General features: G+C 35.0%; 3 protein-coding genes across 4 annotated transcripts; all 3 read left to right on the forward strand.

Annotated features, from left to right (window-relative positions):
* The first annotated feature begins 1,552 nt into the window (after positions 1 to 1,552).
* On the forward strand, positions 1,553 to 4,676 carry LOC131021005 (stress protein DDR48). Its single transcript, XM_057950075.1, has 2 exons — positions 1,553 to 3,480; positions 4,197 to 4,676. The coding sequence occupies exons 1-2, from the start codon at positions 1,990 to 1,992 to the stop codon at positions 4,368 to 4,370; spliced, it is 1,665 nt and encodes a 554-aa protein (XP_057806058.1). The 5' UTR covers positions 1,553 to 1,989; the 3' UTR covers positions 4,371 to 4,676.
* Positions 4,677 to 5,599: 923 nt separating this feature from the next.
* Positions 5,600 to 15,300, forward strand: LOC131021004 (phospholipase D zeta 1). 2 transcript variants are annotated; one of them, XM_057950073.1, is made up of 20 exons: positions 5,600 to 6,008; positions 7,117 to 7,218; positions 7,454 to 7,566; positions 7,666 to 7,807; positions 8,320 to 8,490; positions 9,018 to 9,191; positions 9,859 to 10,101; positions 10,175 to 10,291; positions 10,787 to 10,926; positions 11,029 to 11,178; positions 11,642 to 11,798; positions 11,879 to 12,403; positions 12,958 to 13,068; positions 13,196 to 13,342; positions 13,423 to 13,620; positions 13,850 to 13,951; positions 14,111 to 14,242; positions 14,327 to 14,392; positions 14,606 to 14,667; positions 14,747 to 15,300. In XM_057950073.1, the coding sequence occupies exons 1-20, from the start codon at positions 5,754 to 5,756 to the stop codon at positions 14,982 to 14,984; spliced, it is 3,345 nt and encodes a 1,114-aa protein (XP_057806056.1). In that variant the 5' UTR covers positions 5,600 to 5,753; the 3' UTR covers positions 14,985 to 15,300. The 2 variants fall into 2 exon arrangements, with proteins under 2 accessions (XP_057806056.1, XP_057806057.1); XM_057950074.1 differs by lacking the exon at positions 5,600 to 6,008 and having other exon boundaries at positions 7,650 to 7,807.
* Positions 15,301 to 21,064: 5,764 nt separating this feature from the next.
* LOC131021006 (uncharacterized) lies at positions 21,065 to 23,741 on the forward strand. Its single transcript, XM_057950076.1, has 8 exons — positions 21,065 to 21,421; positions 21,624 to 21,754; positions 22,204 to 22,281; positions 22,372 to 22,416; positions 22,513 to 22,557; positions 22,658 to 22,709; positions 22,991 to 23,087; positions 23,222 to 23,741. Exons 1-8 carry the CDS (start codon positions 21,175 to 21,177, stop codon positions 23,385 to 23,387), a joined length of 861 nt encoding a protein of 286 aa, XP_057806059.1. The 5' UTR covers positions 21,065 to 21,174; the 3' UTR covers positions 23,388 to 23,741.
* The last annotated feature ends 1,316 nt before the right edge of the window (positions 23,742 to 25,057 follow it).

The following is a 25,057-nucleotide window of genomic DNA, read 5'->3' on the forward strand; positions in this document are numbered from 1 at the left end:
TCATTATTATTATTTTTTCTTTCGTTTTTCTCTTTCAAATAGTGTTTAATAAAGGGATTTTGGAGGTGAGCAAGTATGAGATTGTACAAGTAATAATGAGGACTTAAACAATGCGTTTCATTACAATAAAACTTATGAACTTCGCACCGATTTTCAATCTCCTCTTTTAATTTTGTCTGAATTTTCATGAATTTAATAGGTCGTTTAATTTTGCCACAATTTTTATAAATCCTCAAATGAGAAATTGATATGACATTTTTTAAGTTGCCGAAAATATGACATAGAACCACCGGATGATTAATAAAATGACGTCGTTTAGTTGGTGTAATACAACGTCGTTTAGATATTATCCCCTCTATCTCACACACACATATACACTCGAATACCACTGCCGTCTCTCCCATCTTCAATCGACGGCAGTAGTCGCAGCAATTGCCTCGATCACCCCTTCACCGTCTTCAAACACCACCATCAACACCAATAACTCAGAACTTACACCAATTCTTACAGATAGGCAAGGATCGGCAATAGGGTACGGTACCCTAATAGCGATCCAAAACTCCACCTTGTGACTTAGAGGAACGTTGCGGCTAAAACCCAACGCCGCCTTGCTAATTTGAATCACACCGCCACAAGAAGCCCTAGGTATGCCAAACTGCCACATAGAGTTGAAGCGTCACCTTGTAAATCAGAGGCAGTGGTCGAAGGTGGCACTGTTGTTGTCCAGTTGGAGCGATTTAGAGGGAAAAGCGTGCGACGGTCGATGAGTGTGTGTGTGTCTATGAGTGCAGAGTGAGATGAGGAGGTTGAGACGAGGGTGGGCCAGGCCAGCGCTCTTCACCGGAATTTGAAAGGTGGCGGCATAAGTGATTGAAAAAAGAAAAGTAGATGGTGAATTTAGGATCAAGGGCGGCAGTGGAAGTGGTTTCTCATCAAACGCCCCGCCCTTAGTGAGCTCTAGAACTGTTTCCATTTACGGCTAGAAAATGATTGGAAGTATGAAGTCTATGTAAGAAGGCCATATTTCGTCCAATATGGTGGGGGAAAATTCGTGCTTAATTGCTCTCGTCATGTAGTCGAGAATTCTCATGTTCCCGCTATATGTCCCCCCTCAGACTTGTTGTCACAGCTCCTAGTTTTATTGTGTAAGTTATTGTATATCTTAACTTTAATAGATGATTTCTTGGGCGAAGCCCCCAGATATAAATACTCCCTCCGTCCACCAATTCAAAGCCTACTTGCCTTTTTGGTCCGTCCACAAAAACAAGACCTACCTATTTTTGGTAAGTTTTTATTCATTATTTAATCAAAAAAGTCAAAGATTCTTTACAAAAAAGTGGGACTTTTTCTCCACTCAACTAATAAAAATACACTTTTTCTTAAAAAGTGGGACCCTTTCTCCACTCAACTAATAAAAATACATTTTTTTCTTAAAACTCGTGTTTTTTCATATAGGTCTTTAATTGGTGGACGGAGGGAGTATTTTATTACGGAACTGAATTATCATTCTTGATGTTTTATTTGTTACAACGGAGTTACTTTTTGTGATACTATATAAAAAATGAGTTCAAAGTTCAAAATAAAATAATGAATTAGTTCTCTTGTCCTAGCGTTTGCTTGTTGATTCCCCAAACTACCCTTCTACAACTTTCCAAATTCCAAACTGAGCCTTCTTTTTTTATTTCTGAATCCCCAAATCTCAGCTTTAATCGAAAATCTCCGATCACAACATAATTCCAGCTCCACCGCTAACGACGGCGCCACCCACTGCGCAGGTTAGCTCGAAGACGGATAAATCCACAGATTATATCTCATTTAGGTTCTCCTATTTCCCTTGATCTAATTTCCATTCATTCTGATTTGCAATCTCAGAATTTTTCGCGTGATTTAGTATGATCGGTTGATTTAGTCTTCCTTTGAATCCGATCTAGTTTTTCTGTCATTTCAATTTCAATTGTCGGATCGTTTATCGAGAGGTAGAATAAAATCATGAATTCGAGCTACGGGAAATCGAACAACAAATCGGGCTCTGTAAACGCCTTCGATTTCGATCTCGGGCTGGGTTCGGGCCGGTCGCGACCTATGAATGATAAGAGGAATCAGACGCCGTCGTATTCGCCAGCTACGTATGCATATTCGTCAGCTCAACAGAAGCCGACTACCGCCTCGTCGTCCTGGACCCATCAACCCGTATTGCCAGCTCAATCGGGCCCGACGTCTATGGTGGGAGATATTTTCGGGAAGAGCTGGAACTCCCCTGCCCCTCCGAGTTCCAGTGCATCCGTTGTTGGCGTTGTGAATGGTAAGAACCCGAATCTGTTTAGTGATTTGGTGAACTCAGCAATTGGAGGGAACAAGAGTAGCAGCAATGTGCCACTGAAAAACACGGCTCCTGCCCCGAGCCAGAACACGTTCTCGATGGGCTCTGTGGGGAATTCGTTGCCAAAAACTAGTTATTCGGTCGGTGGGGCTGCTGGTGCAGGATCTAATGTCAGTAGTAGTGGTGGTAATGTGAACTATGGTGGCAGTTATAGCAAGAGTTCAAGTCTTGGTGGTGGCAATTCGAATTTGGGTGGTGGTAGCGTTAGAAGTCCAAATATTGGGGTTCCATCAATGAAAAGTATGGCAGGGAGTGGAGTAGGAGGTGTGGGGATGGGTTCGAGTAAGGACCCTTTTGGATCTTTGGTTGATTTCGGGTCTAAGTCGTCTGCTGGTATGAAGTCAGCAAGTAAAGCAAGTGAGAAGAGTGGTTTTGGGGATGATTTGTTTGGTGGCTTTCAAAATGCCACTTCGAATTCATCAGGTGCTGCTTTTCCCACAAGTAACAATGATGATCCATTTGGTGATTCATTTGGAAATTTCCAAAATGCCTCTTCAAAAATGAGTGGAAGTTCAGTTTCGTCTGGTGCCTTTTCCACTAATAACAGTGATCCGTTGGGCGATTCATTTGGGAATTTTCAGAACGCCACTTCTAAAACTGGTGGATCCTCATTTTCATCGGGTGCTTTTCCCACTAGTAACAATGATCCATTGGGTGATTTTGGGTTTTCTAGTAGTGTATCCACCAGTCAGAGTCAGCCGCAAAAACAGTCCTCAGGAGCTAATGGCTTTGATGTGTTATTTTCTTCGTCTGGTGGTGGAGGGACCGGTGGGGCTGAAGGATTTACTAGCCAGCAGTTCTCGGAGGGTGATGATTGGGGAATAAATGAAGAGTTTGGAGGAAGCGATTCAGGGGGTACGACTGAGCTTGAGGGCCTTCCTCCTCCCCCTGCAGGTGTTTCTGCCTCCTCTGCCAAGAATAAGGGTATGGAAAATTACAAGAATGGCCAATTTGCTGATGCTATAAAATGGTTGTCTTGGGCCGTTGTTCTTCTTGAGAAGGCTGGTGATGATGATGGCACGACGGATGTGTTAGTCAACAGGGCTTCGTGTTACAAGGAAGTCGGAGAGTATAAGAAGGCTGTAGCTGACTGTACAAAGGTACTAGTTTCTTCTCTAAGCTATTTCACGATCTATCCAATTACTTATTTGAATGTTCTGCAGTTGAACCTATTGGTTATCCAAGTCCTTATTCTGCAGTTATAATATCAAAAACGTGAAGAATAATAGACATGAAATTCTGTTATCTAATTATGGAATTGGTCTAATATGTATTTAAGGCTCTAAGTAGGATTGCATTTATCGTATATAATGTACCAATTGGTCTCACTTGGGCACTATGATTCCTTTCCGCATATTGATCATCAATTACCCTGTTTCTCTTTCTCTGTGGATGATAATCAACATTGATGAATGTTAGAGCAGCCTTATGATAGAATCAAGTATGTATTTCGAACTGAAATTTGTAGCAATGATGAGCATTAAATTTCACAAATATGTATAGATCCAAAGCCCCCGCCCTCCCCTAAATAAATAGTACTTCATCTGGTCACTGCTTGGGCCCTTATGTTTACAATTTCCATTTTTGCCATCCAATAAGTTAAATTCTTTACCTTTATCTTTTGCACGTTTGCGAGTTGCTATCTTGTATTTACCTCAAAACTGTGCATCTTGAATGGGTTTCCAAACTGCCTACGACGAATGTAGATGGAATCTCCCCTCCCCTCATTAAGTGGAATCCTATAGGCTATAACTTTTGAGACATTACATTCTCAAGCATTCAATCAATATTGAGAGAGCTGTGTTATCTTGTGCAGGTGCTTGAACGCGAAGGGAAAAATGTGTCCGTTCTAGTCCAGCGTGCCCTTCTTTATGAGAGCATGGAGAAATACAAGCTTGGAGCCGAAGATCTCAGAACTGTCATGAATCTTGATCCTGGTAATAGAGTTGCAAGAAGTACGATCCATCGCCTCACCAAGATGGCGGGATAGAGGTTTTTTTGTTACATCTCGTATTTCACTTTGTCACAGTCGTCGTATATGAAAGAGCATGCGGGAGAAGCATTTTTACCGTAAGAGTGTTTGAACTATTCATAAGTTTTCTTATTTCATTTTCCCCCTCTGAAATGTGATGATATTACTATAGTCCATGAAACCAAAGCTTGTAAACTTTTTTCTTTCTTTTTCTTTTTAAAGTTCATATTAAGTGATTTTGTTACTGATTGATCATATATTCTGGTCTCGTTTTGTACGATTTCTAATTTCATCAATTATTGAGATTTGTGATGAGTTTTTTCAGCTGTATCTTATTTGAAATGGAGGAATTATTGGGCGTATCAGTTGTGAACTGTTCTTGGCTGGTGGGATTCTGAAATTTAATTCGAGCCATTTATGTGAAAATCTAATTAGCGCATTATTATATATTTAACTTGTAGTATAGTAATAATTAGATAATTTTGTTATGCGTCAATAAATGTGAAGATCACATTAAAATATATGGTAAATATGTCACTTTGTATTGAATAAAAAATTATTCAAATTATTGTTGACCAGTGTGGAACACGTTTTAGGAAACGCTTTAATGGTGGGCACATGTACAATATTCTCTATATGTATAATTAAATGCTTATATATCAAATAAGTTTTAAAGCAAGAAAATCATTCGTCACACACATATATAATTTGAATTATAATTACAAACAATGATCCCTTCCAAATAAAAAAAATAAAAAATGATACGTTTTACGGTGGTTTATAAAGAGGATTCATGGTTTTAACTTTTTTATAAGCATGTTAGAGAAAAATACAAGCTATAATTCAACCATAGACACAAGAACATTCAAAAACAGAGTTAAAATGAAACATTTAAAATAGAAATATACTTTGCAAAGACGTATCGATTACTCTGTAATTGAATTAATTAAATTTTTCTTTAAATAACAACGTACTCCACTGAATTAAATTTATTTACCCAACAATTATTGCATTAATTATTTTTAAAAAATGTTAATCCGGACTATTCGCAGCCATCACCATGACTATAGGCTAAAATTTTAAATTTCCGCATTTAAAAACTAACTATATAAAATTAAACACCAACCATCAAAATTAACCAAAAATTGGGAGAAAAAAAAATTAAAATTAAAATTAAATAAACGAAACACAAACAAATATCACGAAATTCCGTTTCTTACCTTCTTTCCTTCTCTTTTAACCTCCTCAAATATCCATTACAGTTTAGATCTCCATACACTTATATTCAAATTTTGATTTTTTCATTTGGATTTTGAATTTTCAATACAAACATACATTCATACATACATATATACATATATATTTTTAGAGAGAGAGGGGGAGAGAGAGAACAGAGGGGAGATGTCGTCGACGGAGCAATTGATGGGCGGCGGCGGCGGCAGTGGGGCGAAGTACGTCCAAATGCAATCGGAGACGGATTTTACGTCGATGGCGTCGTCGTTTTATTCGTTCCATCACCATGATTATGCGGACGGCGAGCCGGCGCGGATTTTTTACGAGCTGCCTAAAGCTATGATTATTCAAGTTTCGCGGCCGGATGCTGGTGATATAAGTCCCATGCAACTGACATACACGATTGAGTTCCGATACAAACAGGTGCGCCGTCAATTTCGGATTGCGATTTTATGATCTCGATGAGGCGTTGGAGGATGAGATTTGTTCTGATCGTATTCTAGCTCATATAGGAAGATCATCAATTGGATTTCTGTGATTTTGTGGTCGAGTGAATTCTGAATATGTTGTAGTTTGCAATGGGATTTTTTGTTGGTTTGATGGAAGTTGTTGGAAGGTCAATTTTTATTTTTTTTATTTATATATATATTTTTTTGAGTTTGTGGAGCTGAGTTTTGAAAAAGTTTTCACGTTCTGACTCTAAGTCTGCTTGATTGGAATGGCTTTTGAATTTGTGAAGAATTGGGATAAGCCTTTGTGCTTTAATCAAATGGGAAATTGTGGTTTGATCGAGTGGAAGTTACTCATTCGTGGAAAGGAAAGTAATGATGTCAATCAGAAGGAAACTAGATCTCCCCTCAAGCTTTGAAGAAAATAAGCATCACTTTCAAGAAGTTATGGTTAGAGTTGAGTACGGGGAGCTTCTTTAGTAAAAAAAGAACAACGAAAAAGAACGAAGAAAGGAAAGGAAAGAGAAAAGATCATATGAATGGAATTGTAATTGAATATGTAGTTTTATAAACAGAATCATTTGCTTCCCGCAGTTGTAACTTTCTTCTTTGTGTGGGCATTTATCTTTAAACAAAACTGGAGCTCCAAGTATGATTTATAGTTTATAGTGATTATTGTTGTCGTGTTTGCAAACATATAAGAAACTATGGGAAGGTCTTGCATGTACCCTTAAGCAGTTTAGCTACAATGAGGATTGATATGATAGCGAAACAATTCTTATACCCTTTACGCGTCATGACTTTGCTCTTAAAGTTATATTATTCAGAACTAGACTGTCTTTTTGCTTGTGTGGGAGTTACTTCTTTGTGGAAACTGAAGTGGTGAAGTAAATTAAGTGCAAATTAGCCCCCCTTGCCCCTCCTCATTCTGCTTCGAAGTAAACTGAAAATCAGTTTCTAGTAGTTATGGTTGTAGTTGAATGCTAGGAGCTTTGTGGATATTTTATATAGTAGCTCCTTTCCTTCTCCCCCAGTTTATCAACTAAGGACCACTTGCTGATTATTATTCAATTGTACTACAGTTCAAGTGGCAGTTAATGAAGAAAGCTTCGCAAGTTTTTTATTTACACTTTGCATTGAAGAAGCGAAAATTTATTGAGGAGATCCACGAAAAGCAAGAGCAGGTACTACTACACTTTAGAATATTTACCATGCATCCAACTGATCATTTGTTTTTAGTTTTACAACAACTATCTTGGTGGAAACAAAGACATTTTCATTTTATACATGACTTGAATTTCCTCAGTTTTGTATTCTACTTTTGGGTAATGTATTCAATTAAACTTTTCTGCAATACTTGTCTTGAGTTTTTGTTTTAATTATTTATCAAATAATCTAATTTGGTTCCTAATTTTTAAGGTCAAAGAATGGCTTCAAAATCTAGGAATAGGAGACCATGCAACAGTTATTCAAGATGATGAGGATGCAGATGAGGCTGTTCCTTCACGCAATGACGAGATTGCTAAAAACAGGTGCTTCTTTGTCAACTTGGCGGATTTAGATCTAAAAAAAGTGAATACACTCATTTCTGTTGTAATAGTTATAAATCTTACAGGTCGTTTTTTGTTCAGAGATGTTCCATCAAGTGCTGCACTTTCAATTATTCGGCCGGCACTTTTAAGGCAGCATTCAATGTCTGACCGAGCAAGAGGAGCAATGCAGGGATACTTGAATCACTTTTTAAGTAACATAGATATAGTAAATTCCCAGGAGGTGAGGCTTCTCAACGTTAGTTTATTTGTATTTGCTTCTAGGAGATCTATGTTGATCTAAACATTTTCTTTTGATAAAATTTTCTGTGTTTACTGGAAGGATACATGAACTGGCTTTGTGATGGGGGCTCAAGGATTTAACTTGTGGGTAAGGGGTGGGAATGCTCGATACCACAAACTTATGACCGTCTCCTTTTTGTCTTGTGAAGCCAAGAGTACTTGACTGCTCCATAAGGCAAAGTTAGTAACCGACTTCCTGTGTGAATTTTATACTGGGACACTTGCTAGCTATGTCTCAGGCAGCAAAATGATGATCATGCAAATGTCATTGGCAATTATATATAATAGTGGTTTGGTCAAGACTGTACATACGGATACTAACCCTTATAAAACTTTAGCATAACTCGTTTCACCATAGACAAGATGTATGTGCATTATAACTCTCTGACAAAATGCCTATCTTCCTGACTCCTTTTGCATGCTTTAATCTGATCAATTTTTTGTACATTGTAGGTGTGTAAGTTTTTGGAAGTTTCCAAGCTGTCTTTCTCACCAGAGTATGGTCCTAAGCTAAAGGAAGATTACATTATGGTCAAGCATTTACCAAAGATTTTGGACAATGAAGATCGCATAAAATGTTGTGCATGTCCATGGTTCTGTTGCTGCAGAGATAATTGGCAGAAGGTTTGATCTTTCATTAGTTATTGCCTGATATGAGTAGTTTGATTTGAATACTTTGTCCTCTCAAATTGCCTTTTATGGATTTTCATTTGTAGCTCAACAGTTTTGACTCTGAATACTTGTGAAATTTGTTTTTCTTGTTATAGAACTCCTGTTTAGTGAATTTGTTTTCCCTTGGGAGATCTTAGCTCTCTGACTTGATGCAGATAAGTGTTTATTGCCATAGTAAGCGTATGTTTATATGCAATCTGGTTGCTAGCTATTTTTAGATGTTCAATGAAGTCACATAAACTTGCCATTTGTTGAAATTTGATTTCCTTTTTTCACTGTGCTATTGCTATATGAGCAATTTTAGCTTATAGCCTGATAGGAAACTCTTGATTTTCGTCCATTTCCTGTGATTAAGTTCGTTCTCTTTTCTCTTATGCTTCCTGCATCTCAATTCCCGAAGGCTAATAACCATCCAGTCGCATCTGTTAATTTGTGAAATTTTAGATATTAGCTTTCTAAGTAATTTGAATAATCTGCAGGTATGGGCAGTGCTAAAACCTGGGTTCCTGGCCTTCCTTAAAGATCCTTTTGATCCCAATCCCATAGACATTGTAGTTTTTGATGTTCTACCAGCCTCAGATGGCAATGGAGACAGCCGAGTATCCTTGGCAAAAGAAGTTCACGACCATAATCCATTACGTCATTATTTCAGGGTAAGTCATGTATTAGTCATTTATTTTCTTGAAGCATTTCTATTTTGGTTTTATCTTTTTTCACCAGCAACCATTTCGAAACCTTCTTCGACCTACTAGGAATTAAATGTGCACTGGGCTTCACTGAAGCTCAAATATTTCATAACATTGTTGGTTGTGCTGATGACTTGTTCATGTTTTGGGACTTCCAAAAGGTTTGTTTCAGCTGATTTAGTAGCCTATTTGGATATTATAACTAAGTGGTTCTACATGGTTCGTGTAGTTTTGCAAGTACCTAGCAAGGACTTTCTAGTACTCCCTCCGCCCACAAAGAGTATACAACATTAGGTTCGGCATGAGTTTTAATAAAATAGTTGGTGGATGTGTGTTTAGTGAATAAAGAGTCCCATCATGTAAGAATGAGTGGTTGTGGTTGAATTGAGTGTGGTCTAGGGGTAGTTTTTTTGGTAAATAAGAGAGAGTGTGAGGTCCTGTCCTAAAAAGCAAATGTAGTATACTCTTTGTGGACGCCAAATAAGGCAATTGTTGTATGCTCTTCGTGGCCGGAGGGAGTATATAACTGTGTTTTAACCAAGTTCTTTGTTTTCTTGAGTTTAACTAGAAATTCTCTTGCAATATGCTTTCATAGTTAACCTGTCTTTTTGAAGTTCATTGAATTCTATTTTAGGTGACTTGTGGGACTAGGAGCATAAAGCTCAGAACAAAAAGCGATGAAAAAGTTAAAGATTGGGTGGCTGCAATCAATGATGCTGCTATTCGACCACCTGAAGGTTGGTGTCACCCCCATCGATTTGGTTCTTTTGCTCCACCCCGAGGTCTGACTGAAGATAGTAGTCAAGCTCAGTGGTTTGTGGATGGACGTGCTGCATTTGAAGCTATTGCTTTGGCCATTGAGGAAGCTAAATCAGAGGTTTTTGTCCTTTTTGTGTCATAAACTGCTGATTATTTTCTGTTTGTGACCAATTACTGGATATTTGATGCAGATTTTCATATGTGGGTGGTGGATGTGCCCAGAACTATTCCTACGGCGTCCATTTCGTGCTAATGCATCCTCTAGGCTTGATTCTTTACTGGAATCTAAAGCCAAGCAAGGTGTTCAGGTAGTTGAATATGTAGATAATATCAATCAATATTCTACAGAAGTTGTTTCTGAATTACTAGGTTTTTTACTTGTCATTTTGTTCATGGTCCATAAAACTAAATGCCTAGAAGTATATAAGAAGAGCTTGCTATACCCGTGAGGCCAAGTGTAACTCCAAGAATGATGTTCCCCTACCAAAAAGTAAATAAATAACTCGATAGAAGTGCAAGAATGATAGAACCAGTATTCACATGTGGGCAATGGGCACTCAGTTAGTGTAAAACTGAAGATTTCAAATACCTTGCTTGAATTGTAAATATGTAAAAGGCTGGAAGATAAAAACTATCATCTCTAAAGAGTCTTAGTTGTACTGAAAAGAACTTCAGAAACTGCCATATGTATTTTACCAGTCTTTTGTTGTAAGCATGAAAATTGCTTGGGTTAATATTCCTTTTATTTGTTGTTTCTGATTCACTTGAATGCTTGATGATTTGTATTTATCTATTTTATCTAGATCTACATTCTTCTATACAAAGAGGTTGCCCTAGCTCTGAAAATAAACAGTGTCTATAGCAAGAAAAAGCTTCTGGGCATTCATGAGAATATCAGAGTACTTCGTTATCCTGACCATTTTTCTTCTGGTGTCTATTTATGGTATGCCTCCATTATAAGTTTGTTCACATCACAGTTTTTGTCTGATAGCTTTCCATATTCAAATCGGTATTCTTTTATACACAAATTGCATCTTGTGTGTAGGTCCCACCATGAAAAGATTGTTATTGTGGACCACCAAATATGTTTTGTTGGAGGACTTGATCTGTGCTTTGGTCGTTATGACTCTGGTGAGCATCAAGTGGGTGATTATCCATCTCAAATTTGGCCTGGCAAAGATTATTACAATCCAAGGTATATTCTAACTTGTAGTGGTTGAAGACGGTATATTTAAAGTCTATTAGTCGTACTACTTCTGTGCAACACTAATTTGATAAGTCCAAGTATAAAAGTGATATAATCATTTTAGTGAAAGTCCGAAAGCTTTAGTAGTTGATCCTCATTGAGTTCTTCGTCAGTTATTTATTACTTGTGACTTCATTTAATCGTTGAGTTGTAGCGTTTTTGTTCCATGCCTTTTCTGGTCATGGCAAGTTGAGGAATCACCATAACATGATTGTGCGAGTGTTGTTGATATGTTCTGAAAATTATTGCTTGCTTTTTTCATCACTCTATGTACTACCAGTACAACATTTTGACTCTTTTCTGTTGAAACACAACTACAGTATTTCTCCTTTGATAAGTCCAATATTCCAGACTTGGATTGAAATACTCATGTTCAACACATGCAAATTGCTGACTTAATATGCTATCTCAGGGAATCTGAACCTAATTCCTGGGAAGACACAATGAAGGATGAATTAGATCGATTCAAATATCCACGCATGCCTTGGCATGATGTCCACTGTGCTCTCTGGGGGCCTCCCTGCCGTGACATAGCTCGACATTTTGTACAGAGATGGAACTATGCAAAGGTTAAATCTTTTCACTGTCAGTTTCGAGTAATATAAACCATGAGATTTCTTTCTGCTTACTTTTCTTCGTGATCTGCCAGAGAAATAAGGCTCCAAATGAACAAGCAATTCCACTGCTTTTGCCTCAGCACCACATGGTTATCCCTCATTACATGGGAAAAAGCACAGAGACAGAGATTGAAAATGAGGATAACTACAGCAATAATAAACCAATCAAAAGAAATGACTCCTTTTCCTCATCGTATCAAGATGTCCCATTGCTTTTGCCTCAAGAGGCTACTGGGCTAGATGATGTAAAGATTGAACCTAAACTAAATGGATTTAACGCACAGCATGATCATCATGGTCAGCCAAGCAGGAGTACCAAGACTTCTTTCTGCTTCCGTAAATCCAAAGTTGAACCACTAATCCCAGATATGCCCATGAGGGGTTTCGTGGATGATCTGGACTCCCTGGATATCCAGCGTGAGTTCTCTTCCCATGTGAAGAAGTCTGGCCCAGAAGTTTCAGAGATGGAATGGTGGGAAGCACAGGAACGAGGTGATCAAGTTGTTTCTTCTGATGAAATTGGGCAGGTCGGTCCTCGTGTTTCATGTCGCTGTCAGGTGAGTTTCAATCTCAATAATAGTCTTAAGATCATTAATATGGTATCTCCTATCACATTTCAATTCTTCAATTCCTATTCATCTGTACTGTACGTAGATATGTAGTTATGCTACCCTTTTAGTTTAAGACTTCACATGCTATTTATTATTTACATATGAAGCGCATACTCTCTGCTTCTAGTTCTATATGTGTTAATACTGTTAAAGGATCGTTACATCAATTTCCTTAAATTTGTGCATCATCAAGAGAAGATTCTTCCAGCCATTGGTTCGGCATTGATCTGCAGAACGACTCCATATCATTTTCATAGTGAATTAGGGAAAATTTTAAAGTGGCCTGCTGAGTTACCAATAGTCTAGTATATCTAGCCTGTTTCCTCTATCTTATAGCCCAATGAACCTTCTTTCTCCACTATATCTCATGAAAACATCAATATCAAGTTCTGACTTTCCTACTGATATATTCTTACTTGTTTCAGAAAAATTGCTTGTGATGATTATTATGCTTGTTTCAATATTGAATTCTCCCTTATCCTATGGTTTGTGATTCTCAGATTATACGGAGTGTCAGCCAATGGTCAGCTGGCACAAGCCAGATTGAAGAAAGTATTCACAAAGCATACTGTTCACTTATTGACAGAGCAGAACATATTGTTTACATTGAGGTTTAACTAGCTTTAATCTCTAATTTCAATTTTCAGTTACTTAAATCAAGAGGTTTTGGGAGGAAGTAGCCTTTCAGTATCTCTATTCAATTTTCTCTGACATGCTTTTGATGAAATTTGTGTCCAGAATCAATTCTTCATCTCTGGTCTATCAGGTGATGAAACTATTCAAAATCGTGTGTTGGATGCATTATATAGGCGTATCGTGCGAGCTCACAATGAAAAGAAGTGTTTCAGGGTTATTGTTGTCATACCTCTTCTACCGGGGTTCCAGGTATTTATATTCTTGAAGAGCCTTTCTATTTTCTGTTACTTATTCTTCTTTGTATTTTTCACCTTTTTAATTTGTAATAGGGCGGTGTGGATGATTCTGGTGCTGCATCTGTGAGAGCCATTATGCACTGGCAATATCGGACAATATGTAGAGGACACAAGTCAATACTGCATAATCTCTATGAATTTCTTGGCCCTAAAACGCATGATTATATATCTTTTTTTGGTCTGAGAGCATATGGCAGACTTTTTGATGGTGGACCTATTGCCACTAGTCAGGTACATATGCAATTTTCTTTGTGATAATCAAGGCATGCATGTTCCTTGATCATAGAGTTCGTCAAGCATAGCAGTCTCTCATTAAGCTTCTCTAAATTCTGTTCTTGAGGTTTCTATTTTTAATTTTTTATAACTTTAAACCCCATTGATCCTTTATCCTTTTCGCGTTTACTGAATTTTAGAGTTGAATGACTGCTAACAATTTCTTACAATGCTTGTGTATTTTCAGGTATATGTTCATAGCAAGATAATGATTGTTGATGATCGCTATGCATTGATTGGATCTGCTAATATCAATGATAGAAGTTTGCTTGGATCTAGAGATTCTGAGGTATGATCTAAGTTGGTCACTGAAACTTTTTAAATGATGAAACCACATCCTTGATTCAGCAAACAATAAAAATGCATGTGCGTTTCACTTTAGGCTGTCTGTGGTTTCAAGCAAACATATGATTGATTCACTATCTGTAAATGAATGAATGATTTTCAGATTGGAGTACTAATCGAGGACAATGAATTTGTTGATTCATTGATGGGAGGCAAGTCTTGGAAAGCTGGGAAATTTGCATTGAGTCTTCGCCTTTCACTATGGTGTGAACACCTTGGTCTCCATGCAGGAGAGGTTTGTTTATTATTATTTTTTTCACAACTAAATTGCATTTGAAGAATAGATAGCTAAAACAATGCTGCTTTTGTTTTTATTCAGGTTAATAAAATAAGAGATCCAGTGATTGATTCAACCTATAAGGATATATGGATGGCAACTGCAAAGGTGAGAATTACGGCATTAGTATTTGGGCTGTTTCCCTTGAAACTATACGGAGTTATCGAATTCTGATGTTTGTTTCCCACATTTTGCTATAATTGGAACTAAGCACATGTCATGATCATGATTGCTACTGCATTTGCATAAACGTTTGTACGTTACCACCGGTCCACCATAATCCGTATTCAACCAGTTTGTTTTGAATTCTCCTATTGACAGACAAATACAATGATCTACCAAGATGTGTTTTCCTGCTTACCAAATGATTTGATAAATACAAGGTGCGTCTACTCACATCTCATCCACATAGTTCCCCTTTAGCTTGTCCGTTCCTCGCTCATTCATCCAACTTCAACGCAGGATTTCCCTCCGACAATGCATGGTCTCGTGGAAGGCCAAGGTTGGCCACACGACTACTGATTTAGGTATAGCCCCTAACAAGCTAGAAAGCGACGCCACAAATGCTGACCCCATGGAAAGATTGAAATCTCTTAGGGGACACCTCGTTTCATTTCCTCTGGAATTCATGTCCAAGGAAGATCTGAGGCCCGTTTTCAACGAAAGCGAATACTACGCTTCACCTCAGGTTTTTCATTGAGATCAACCCGAACTCCATCAACTGGGACGAGGGCCGTCGTCTACTCTTTCCCAATGGGTACAAATTGTCATTTGGTAACCACACACTTGCTCTTCTACACAAAGCCGGTTGTTGTATATTAACAGTTAAAGGAGATAATTTACAGCTGCAGCAGTAAATAAAGGTCTCATCCATGTATTTTGATAGCTACAATAATGATGGAAGTTTCTTGTTTAATTATTCATGGACATATAGATATATTTTTTCCACATTGCAGAACTCTTATTGTATTGTGTATATCTCAATTTTGTGATCCAGATAATTGATTTTTCTTTTAGTTGTTTAATTCCCTAGTGTTTTTGTTGGAGAGCTAACAAAGTAAAATAAGCCCGAAATCATCGGGCAGCCTTGGCCCCACAACTTTACCAACTATGGTTGTAAAATTTATTAGGTTGGATGCAGAATTTTGCTATGTTTTGACTAATAGCCTAACTTTTCTTTTGCCCTTTCAATTACTCCCTTCGTCAAAAATAAATAATTGTGGTTAAAATGTAAAAATTGTGTCATGTACCAAAATGAAAGTGAATACTTTTTTCGTATATATAGGCTTGTTTTCCTTTTTCAGATGTTTCATTTATATAGACTTATTTTCATAGTGGAGTAATATTTTTTTACTCATTTACTATTATATCTCTATTTTAATTTTGTAATTTACTCTAGTTTTAATACATTATTAAATAATAAATATGGATTTATTTGAAAGTTTATATATATATATATATATATATATATATATATATATTTTTAATATTTGTAAAAATCTCAATATGCCTATATACGTGGGGACGTAGTATTTTTATTAGTATTTCCCAAAATAAGTGGATATGTTTTGTTTAAGGTCGAATGTCGCCCTCATTTAGCTCGTTGAGGTTAGGCATCGGATTCTCAGTTTTTTTTAGTGATGATGACATTCTAAAACAACCGTCGCTATGTAATTAGAATTTTGAGCTCAATTAATAATAGGACAATATAAAACTATGTCCAAATAAATGGAAATATATGAAGGACCTTGCTATTTGGATCAATTTGATCCGGATCAAATGTGAAAATTTATTGCATTTTAACATGAAAAGACATTCTTATCCTTTATATATTTTTTATTATATAATTTTAATATATCAATTAAATGTATATATATTTATTGGGAACATTAAATTCATTGAATAATTTTGTATTTTCAATGAGAATTTTGACTAGTTTATAATGTGAATTAAATTGGCTCAAGATACATTAATATATTTAGTTGTAATTGCTTCATTTTCAATTGAAATATTATCTCATTTGGATTATTGCTTTACATATACAAGTTTTTTTTTTATTATTATTATTTTGCATAATGTAAGTATATATATGCAGTTTCTTTTTCTTCTTCTTCTTCTTTTTTCCATGAAACACGTTCTTTGATACAACTCAATGTATTTAAAATACATTGCATCCACCTCTTAAAAACATAAAAAGAGAATCTTAATTTATATTCATATATATTTATTAATTGAATAATAATTTATAGTTAAATTTCATTACAAAATCGCCATTGAGTGATATTTGTATTTAATTTTTTTTATAATTTATTGCTTCAAAAAAGTTACTATAATTTGTGTTAATTAAAATTTATAATTTTTCATTTCATTTTTAAAATATGTTACATATATTAAATAAAAATAAATACATGTAAATCAAAATTTGAACTTAATTTAATACATATAAACACCAAACCAAATTGTCAACGCTAGTCCAATTATTACAATTGAAGTATAGTTTCGTCACTAATATATATGAGTAACGACCTACATTTAGTCATCGCCAACATAATTTAAAAATATATTGTAAAATTTTAATAAATTTTTTTTTGGATTTCTTAATGCATTAAAAAAAATTAACTACAAATAAAATACCAAATTTTAATAAGGCCTGAAACGTACGACTAAAGTCTTCAAACAAAAATGTGAAGATCTTTTCTTAACTCTTGTAAAATTTTCGTCTAAAAAGCACCACTAATTTTTTTTTTTTTGTTCAATTAATTTTGTTAAAACTCATTTGTATAATTTTATAGTGATTGTATTAGTTGTATTATCATTTATATACAATTTTTTTAAAGAATATATATATATATATAGATATATATAAATATGTTTGTATGTATATATATATATATATTTATGTATGTGTAATATATATATATATATATATATATAATGATTGTTTGAGTTTTATAATGATTGCCTTAGTTTTTTGTTTTTTATTTATGTAATTTGTCGAAATAAATTATACTTTATTAAAATATAATTAATTTATAATTTTTAATAAAGGGTCAAAAAATTTGAAGTTGCACAGACCGTCCCTAAATATATAAATGATTTTTTTGATTTCACAACACAAGCACAAATTACTCGATCCATCGATTAAAGTTAGACAGAAACTATTTTATCAATTGAATTGCACTTTATTATCATATGTGTACGATTTTTTTACTTGAATATATACATATATATATATATATATATATTTTAAACTATTTTTTTTCGTAGACAAATTTATAAATTGTATGTAGATGGTCATCTTTAAAATATATTCACCAAAAAAATAATAAAATATTGCTAAAATATTCTATGATTGAGAATGAATAAATTATAATTGACACTTAATAAACTATAACTAAAATTAGTAAACTCAAATCCTTAATTATTCATAATTTGATTGGAGATTACAATGGGCCAAGTCTCACATAATTTTTCGTCATATTAAAAAAATTGTAGTAAATATTCAAATTTAATTTAGTATGTGATACACACACATACACACATATGTATGTATGTATGTATGTATGTATGTATGTATATTCGTAATTAATTATAATTTATATTATATTACATTTTACGACTTTTTATATTGTTGCTTGTGTTTCGAATTATTATGATTTCATGGAAATAATAAAATCAAGATGATGTCGAAAAGTACACAATACTTGATAAATACATAACTCATAATGATTTATGTAGAGAATTTTATTTTAGGAATAATGTCTGATATCATATTAATAATTTATAATTATTTTAATATACAAATTGAAATGCGTTTTATAGTAATTGGGGGTGTTTAAACAAAAAATATTACAAAAAATGTCAAATAAAACATAAAAATAAATTAAAAGACACAATATAATGTTAGTGAATTCATTTAAGGTCAGAAGTTTATTGAGACTAGTGTTTTACCCGTGCGATGCACGGGATTACATATGTTGTTAAAGTTTTATTGTAACATTCTCGAAGACATTTTTGTATAATCTCTAAAATAAATGAGTTTTAAAAATATTTTATTATACAATTGTTATACCAATTATATTACTACTAAAATATATTTAAGACTATCATTTTTAATTACATAAAAATCAATGTAAAAATAATAATACATGAAAAGACAATTGGAAACTTCTCATCTTATTATTATAAATTTTGGAAAATTTCTTTATATACAACATTTGTAGTAGACGAACATTCTACTTTGTCTTCATTACATATCAAGATTTCAGACTCCTTCAACTTGTCTTCCATCATTGCAAAGTACAGTTTTGACTACTTTGTGATAAACCACACCAGTTACATCTACATATATAAATGCATACCAATAATGTAGATATATCAAAATGTTGAGTTTATAAAAATATGAATTTTGAGATTATCAATTGAATATGCATGTATAAGGAAATAATGAAATAAACACATTACCAAATAGCATATTGTCATTGCAATGGAGGCCACTTCTTCAAAACTTTTAAAGTTAAATAGTTGGCGTGGAAAACCTTCTTCATAAATTTCAACTAATATAATAGACATTTGTCGTTGTTCTATACTTTTTGTTAGAATCATGCATCACCAAAAAAAATTTTATGGCATAAACACTGTCTTCTTTCAAGATATGTTTGAACTTGGGGATCAATGTGCGATCAAGTGTAGCATGGATGCGGTCACCCTATATTAAAAAAACAAATAAATTAGAAAAACATAATAATGTTGTAAAAATGCTTAAATACGTAATAGTTTAGTGAATAGAGAATTGTTACCTCACGATCATGAATAATACACCCATAGCTGATAACATTGTTGGTGCTTTGAGATGAGCGGTTGTATGCACGCACAAGTCTCATTTTAATTGCAGATCTGGCATTATTTGGTTGCAAGTTTTTTACTAAAGACCACATGGTCGGCATGCCTGTGATTAGAGAAATGATGAATATCAAAATGAGAAGGGAGTGTAAGTAAAATTTTAACACGAAAAGTTAGTTTATATAGGCCATGGGGACAGGGACGGATCCAGAATTTTTTTATTATGGGGGCACAAAATATAAGCATGCTATAAATATAAAATACGTTAAAAAAAATTATACTACATAATAATTAAAGTCTATTAAAATTAAAAATACGAGTTTCATTGCCTTAAATATTTGCATGATCAACAATCAATTTTTTTTTCTCAATATATATAATCACACTATCAATTATCCATTTATCTCTTATCTGACTGCGTAGACGATTCTTTATGAAATTCATTGCAGAAAATACCCTTTGAAACTAAGTATATATTTATTGGAGATTGAAGATTTAAAACTTTACTTCTTTGTTATATATTTTAATCAATTTTATATATATATATATATATATATATATAAAATATATTAAATTTAAGTAAAAACATTGTGGGGGCACGTGCCCCCGTGCCGGGGAACGTATATCCGTCTCTGCATGGGGATGCACATTTCATGGGAGATATATATGAAACTTATATATTTAATATATTATATTAAATGAGATGCTTTGACAATGGAGTTGATTTTGGTTTGATATAATAAAAAGTTGCTGCATTTTTGGAGATATATAAGGAATGTTGTCAAATTACACATTTCACTCTATCACCCTCTCTATATCTCTCTCTCTCCCACAAATTTGACGCCATGTATACCTTGAAATAAGGCTTCTTCATCGTCTGTTTAGCTGTGAAGTTCATACAAAAAATCCCATTGATCATGCATACCAATCCCTTTGTTTAGCGTGTAAATCAATAAGAATTAATATGAGATATTGCTAGAGTTCGTAAATAAGTTTTTATTCTCTTAAATTGAAAAACAATCTATAGTAAAAAATTGCGTGTAAATGAAAAATAATATTCACTTTTGCAAATGACTACAAGATCCCATGCAATTTATATTGTGAATTTTAAATATTGGATGTTTTTCACAAAAGATTTAATTGAAATTGATAAATTTTCACAAAACTATAAATTTATATTGGATATTTCAATATAAATTTATCTAAAAATATATAAATTCACAAGAAAGGGATATTTTTCAAAAAAATATAACTTCTAAGTATAAATTCATAAATTTACTATTGGTGATTTTAAATTTTAAATATTGGATATTTAAATTCACACGGGTAAATTCACAAATATATATATATATATATATATATTTAAAAATTTATATAAATTCACACTGAAAAATATTGGTGACTTTAAATTTTAAATATTGGATATTTATATAAATTTATCTAAAAAAATATAAATTCACAAAAATAAAGGATATTTTTCATAAAACTATAAATTGCATGATATAAAAGAGCACTGTATAGATTGTAGCAAGTGGGCCCCGCAACTTATATATATCATCCTATGAATTAGTGAACTTTCTAAATATAAATCAACTTTCCAAAAATAGATTGAGTAAAAGAGCGGGAAATTTTTTTTGCTAGATGGACCAGCTTTTATATATGTATAGATTAATCGAAAATGTATGATGAATTCATTTAAGTTCATAAATTTAAGGATACTAAACAAAAAATTTATTTTCATGAGTTTAATTAATGGCCTAGAAAAATGAAAAGGCATTGAATTTATATTCATAAATATATGAAATTTAGTATTTTTATAGTTCTAAATTTTTCTTAGGGACATTTAAGGTAAAATACATTTTAAATTAAAATATTATGACTATTTTATCCTCATTGATCCGGATCAATTTGATCCGAAAGGATTTATCCATATATGAATAGAAGCATTCGTGATTGTACAAAATATGTTGCACGTGCTTGAAATAATGTCTGCACTGCACATTGATTGAGACAGCAGTCTCAGCTGCTTTTGTTCACTTCCCCCCAAAATGATTCCACTAACACCAACAATTCCTCCGCATTTTCCACGTGCCTCTCTTCGTTCCCTCTCCCCCACTTTCCCCCGCCCCTTCGCCACCTCGCGCCGCCGCGTCTCAGCCATGCCGATCGGCGATTCTTCGACGCCTCTCCGCCAGAGTTCGTTGCCTCTCGAGCTCAAAGACGAGTCCGATTTCGATCAAATCGTCTCCTCCGACGAACTTGTTTCCATCTGCGGTTTCGGCTCTCTGCTCTCCGGTTCGTGCCCACGACCTGTTCGATGAAATTACTCGGAGGAAAATAGCTTGATTATTAGAATTTTCTTAATTTAGAGCTTTGTTGGTGAAGTAAAAAAAAAAAAAAAGGAAATTGGGGTTAATTGAATATATGAGGTTGCGAAAATCAATGTTCCTTTTTTCTTAATTCAATTTCTCATGGAATGGTGTGGATGATTCTGCAGAGAGAAGTGCGCGGAGCACATTTCCGGATTTGATCAATTTTCGAATTGCAAAATTGAATGGATTTCGGAGAGTTTTTGCACACGCAGCTCCTATTTTCTTTGAACGAGGCATAGCTAAACCCGAAACCAAGGTGCATTTTTTTTTTCTTCAGCTTTTTTTTTTGTCAAAGTTGAGTCATTTTTTTGGGTGCTGTTACTGTTAGTTGGTAGAATCAACCTAGTTGAGTTGTTGAAGGCTTGAAATATGATGCAAATCAATTCTTGAATTCTTCTCTGAAGTGTCTCTGTTAACATGTGATTACTTATATGAATGCTCACATCATGATTGAAGGAAAAAAATAAAAGGAACTGGATTAGTTGAGAGTTTGTGGCATTGATTCAAGCCTTTATCAACTGAAATTGGAAAAGGAAACTGAACTGGTCATGAGTTGATTCCGAGTTTCTAGTGTTTGATTAGTAGTTGTACTTACAAAATATCCTCTGTTTTTTCCACAAAACTAGCACAAGGACTTGGTTATGTCGTAGAAGGAACTATACAAGAGTTGGTTTGGTTTTAGTTCTGATGTTTTTCTCATAACAGGAGATTTCAAGCTTGAGTGTGGAGCCTTGCGAAAGTGAAACTCTTATCGTCACCACTTTTGAGATTCAGAGATCGGAGGTACATATGATCGTTTGCTATGTTATTCTAATTGGAGTCTGATCTTGAGAAACAGATTCTAACTGGGGAATCTGCTTGATGAAAATGCAGATACCTTCTTTTATTGAAAGAGAACATGAATTCCGGTTTTTAGCTGTGAGTTGTTTAATTACTCTAGTAAATATCTTTGATTTAGTCGCAGAAAATTCCTTGATTCGTTGTTAAAACTTAAATATATGTGTTTTTGTTTAGGTGACTCCTGAAACACTCAACGGGTTGTTTTACACAGCTCCAGCGGTGAGCAAGATTAGACTAATCCCTTTTCATTGTCATGACTGTGGCATAACTTTCTCACTAATGGTTGCATCTCGAACTTTCTTACTCTGTCTTGACGCAGGTATTATGTGCACGTTATAGTGACGAAGAGTACTTTCTGAACAGATGTAAAGGTGGTTTTTTTTACTTTGTATCGAGCACAGATACTTGTATCTTTTGCACCCAATGATGTGAATATGTGATAGTAAACTCAACCCTCGATTTTCATTTCATGCCATGATATTTAGTCGTCTAAAATATGAGGCAACACTTAAAGAGCACGATTTGATATTGAGACCATATAGAAGTTTGAAGATTAAGGATCATCTTGTTGATCAATTTGGCTTTCCCCCTTTTCTTTATGAATTCGATACAACTATATGTGTTACTAATTTTTCTAGACATTTGGTGGCAGGGAGCGAGGATATCTTGTTTCAACGGTATGGGAGGTATGGCATCACCAAGATTTGGATGGACGACATCTTACCTTGTCGTGCTTATCTGCGCCACTGGTGAGTTCAACAAGCACGTATAATTGATTTCTCGTATCCCAAATACAAGTTTTTCGCATCATTGTACGCCCATGGTGCTTCGAATGCCATTGCCACCACAAATGAGCTGACAAAAATCTTGAAAAACTCTGCAGTGTATTGGCAGCAAAGAACCTTAGCGATATGGCTTATGATAACTTCCTAGATCATACGTTTCTTGGTGATCGTAGCACAACTATTCGCGAATACTTATCAACCTCAGGATCGGGCATAATGGAAGAGGAGCCACCCGAAGATCTGAAACATCGCTATGGAGGTTGATACGAACCACTCCCGGATGTGTCTTCCAAACACTTGTTCGGCTCTTGCCACGATCAAGGTATTTTTCGACAGGTATAAATATAGTTTTTATCTGTCTGGCTGCTAAGAATGTCGGGATTCGGGTTATTTGCTTCCAGAAACTTCCTAGGAGAGTAGTTAAGAGCAAATAGGGGATCAATCAGAGATGATTCTTATCTTCTTGTATAGTTCTATTGTTATCAGTATTTCAAGATTTCAATGAAAATCACTTTGATCTTTATATTATGCTCTCTTGGAGAAGTGATTGTAATCTTAGTATAAAAGCATTGAGCAGTGCAACTAGATTTCAATGAAAAAATATATGATCTTTGTTCATGTTTCCTTTCTGGATTAGATTTGGAGGTTGTAAATTTAAATTTAATATGATTATGCTATTTTATTTATTTTTATATGACTTATTCTACTAGTAAAACAATGGTTACATAAATGTCACTAATGCTATAAAAGTGGAAGAGCAGCAGGTAAGACCTATATTTGAGGTTATATAGTTAAACTTGCACCTTTTTTTAAAAAAAATTAATGTTTATTTTTTATTTTTTTTAGAGGAATTTTAATGTTTATTGGTGGTGAACCACTCCAACTATATATGTGCAGGCATCACAAGCTGCTCTAAAATGCTTTCACAAAATACTTGAAGCTTTCACGTGCATGGTCGTTCCGCTTTAAATATTGTACTGTACAACTGTTGAAGCAGAAACGACCTAATTTTATGAAAATGGGAAATGAGTGAGGGGCTTTATTATTAGGGTTAATTGCCGCTAAATTCAAAAGCTTTTAAAAAATTCGCGATATTCTCACCAACTTCAAAATCGGCATATAAATACATGAATTGAAAATCCGTTCTTAATGTTCCCAAAATTATTAACTCCGGCGAGATGAGGTGGCAATCACTGATTATGTGTCAAATACATGGCAATTAGGTATTACATGTCATTTTTTTCATTTTTTTAATAATCTTATTTTATTAAAATATAATACTTTATTAATAAATTAATTTACAAAAAAATAAAAAAATCCTACCCCCATCCCCAAACACCCCCAAACCTACCCCCCCAACCCCCCGACCACCTACCCCCTCTCCCCTCTCTCATCCCTTCCCCTACCCCCCAACCACGCCACCACCGCGCCGCCGTCATTCGTCTGCCCAAGCAAACGCCACTGCGCAAGGAGGCCGTGAGGAGGGTTGCTGTCGTCGGGAGTTTTAGAGAGAGAGTGGAGGGAGGCAGGCATGGTCAGCGGTGGCGGCGGGAGAAGGAGGAGACCAGGAGGGTGAGGTGACGCTTGGAGGTGGTCGAAGAGGCCGGAATCTCTGTGGGAATTCGATTGTGATGAGCTTGATTTTGAAGCCGGAATCTTGGGCCTTCTTCACTGGGTCGGAAAAGACAGGGGTGGAGATGATGGTGGCTAGGGTGCGATTTCGAAAACTGCAATTTGGGGCCTAGGGCACGAGCGGCGGTGAGCGGCCCGGTTTTATGAGGAGCAACGGCGGCGAGGAGGCCGCGAGGAGGGAGGCCACGCCGCGTAGAGGGGAGGGGCGAGTCGCTCCCCCCTTCTTCTTGTTGCTCGAATCCTTGATTTTCCATTGTTGTTGCTCGAATCGTGAGCAACGGCGGCGGGGGTGTTCTGGTCTA

This window comes from Salvia miltiorrhiza, chromosome 4 (assembly GCF_028751815.1).
Source record: "Salvia miltiorrhiza cultivar Shanhuang (shh) chromosome 4, IMPLAD_Smil_shh, whole genome shotgun sequence".
Classification (NCBI taxonomy): Eukaryota; Viridiplantae; Streptophyta; class Magnoliopsida; order Lamiales; family Lamiaceae; genus Salvia; species Salvia miltiorrhiza.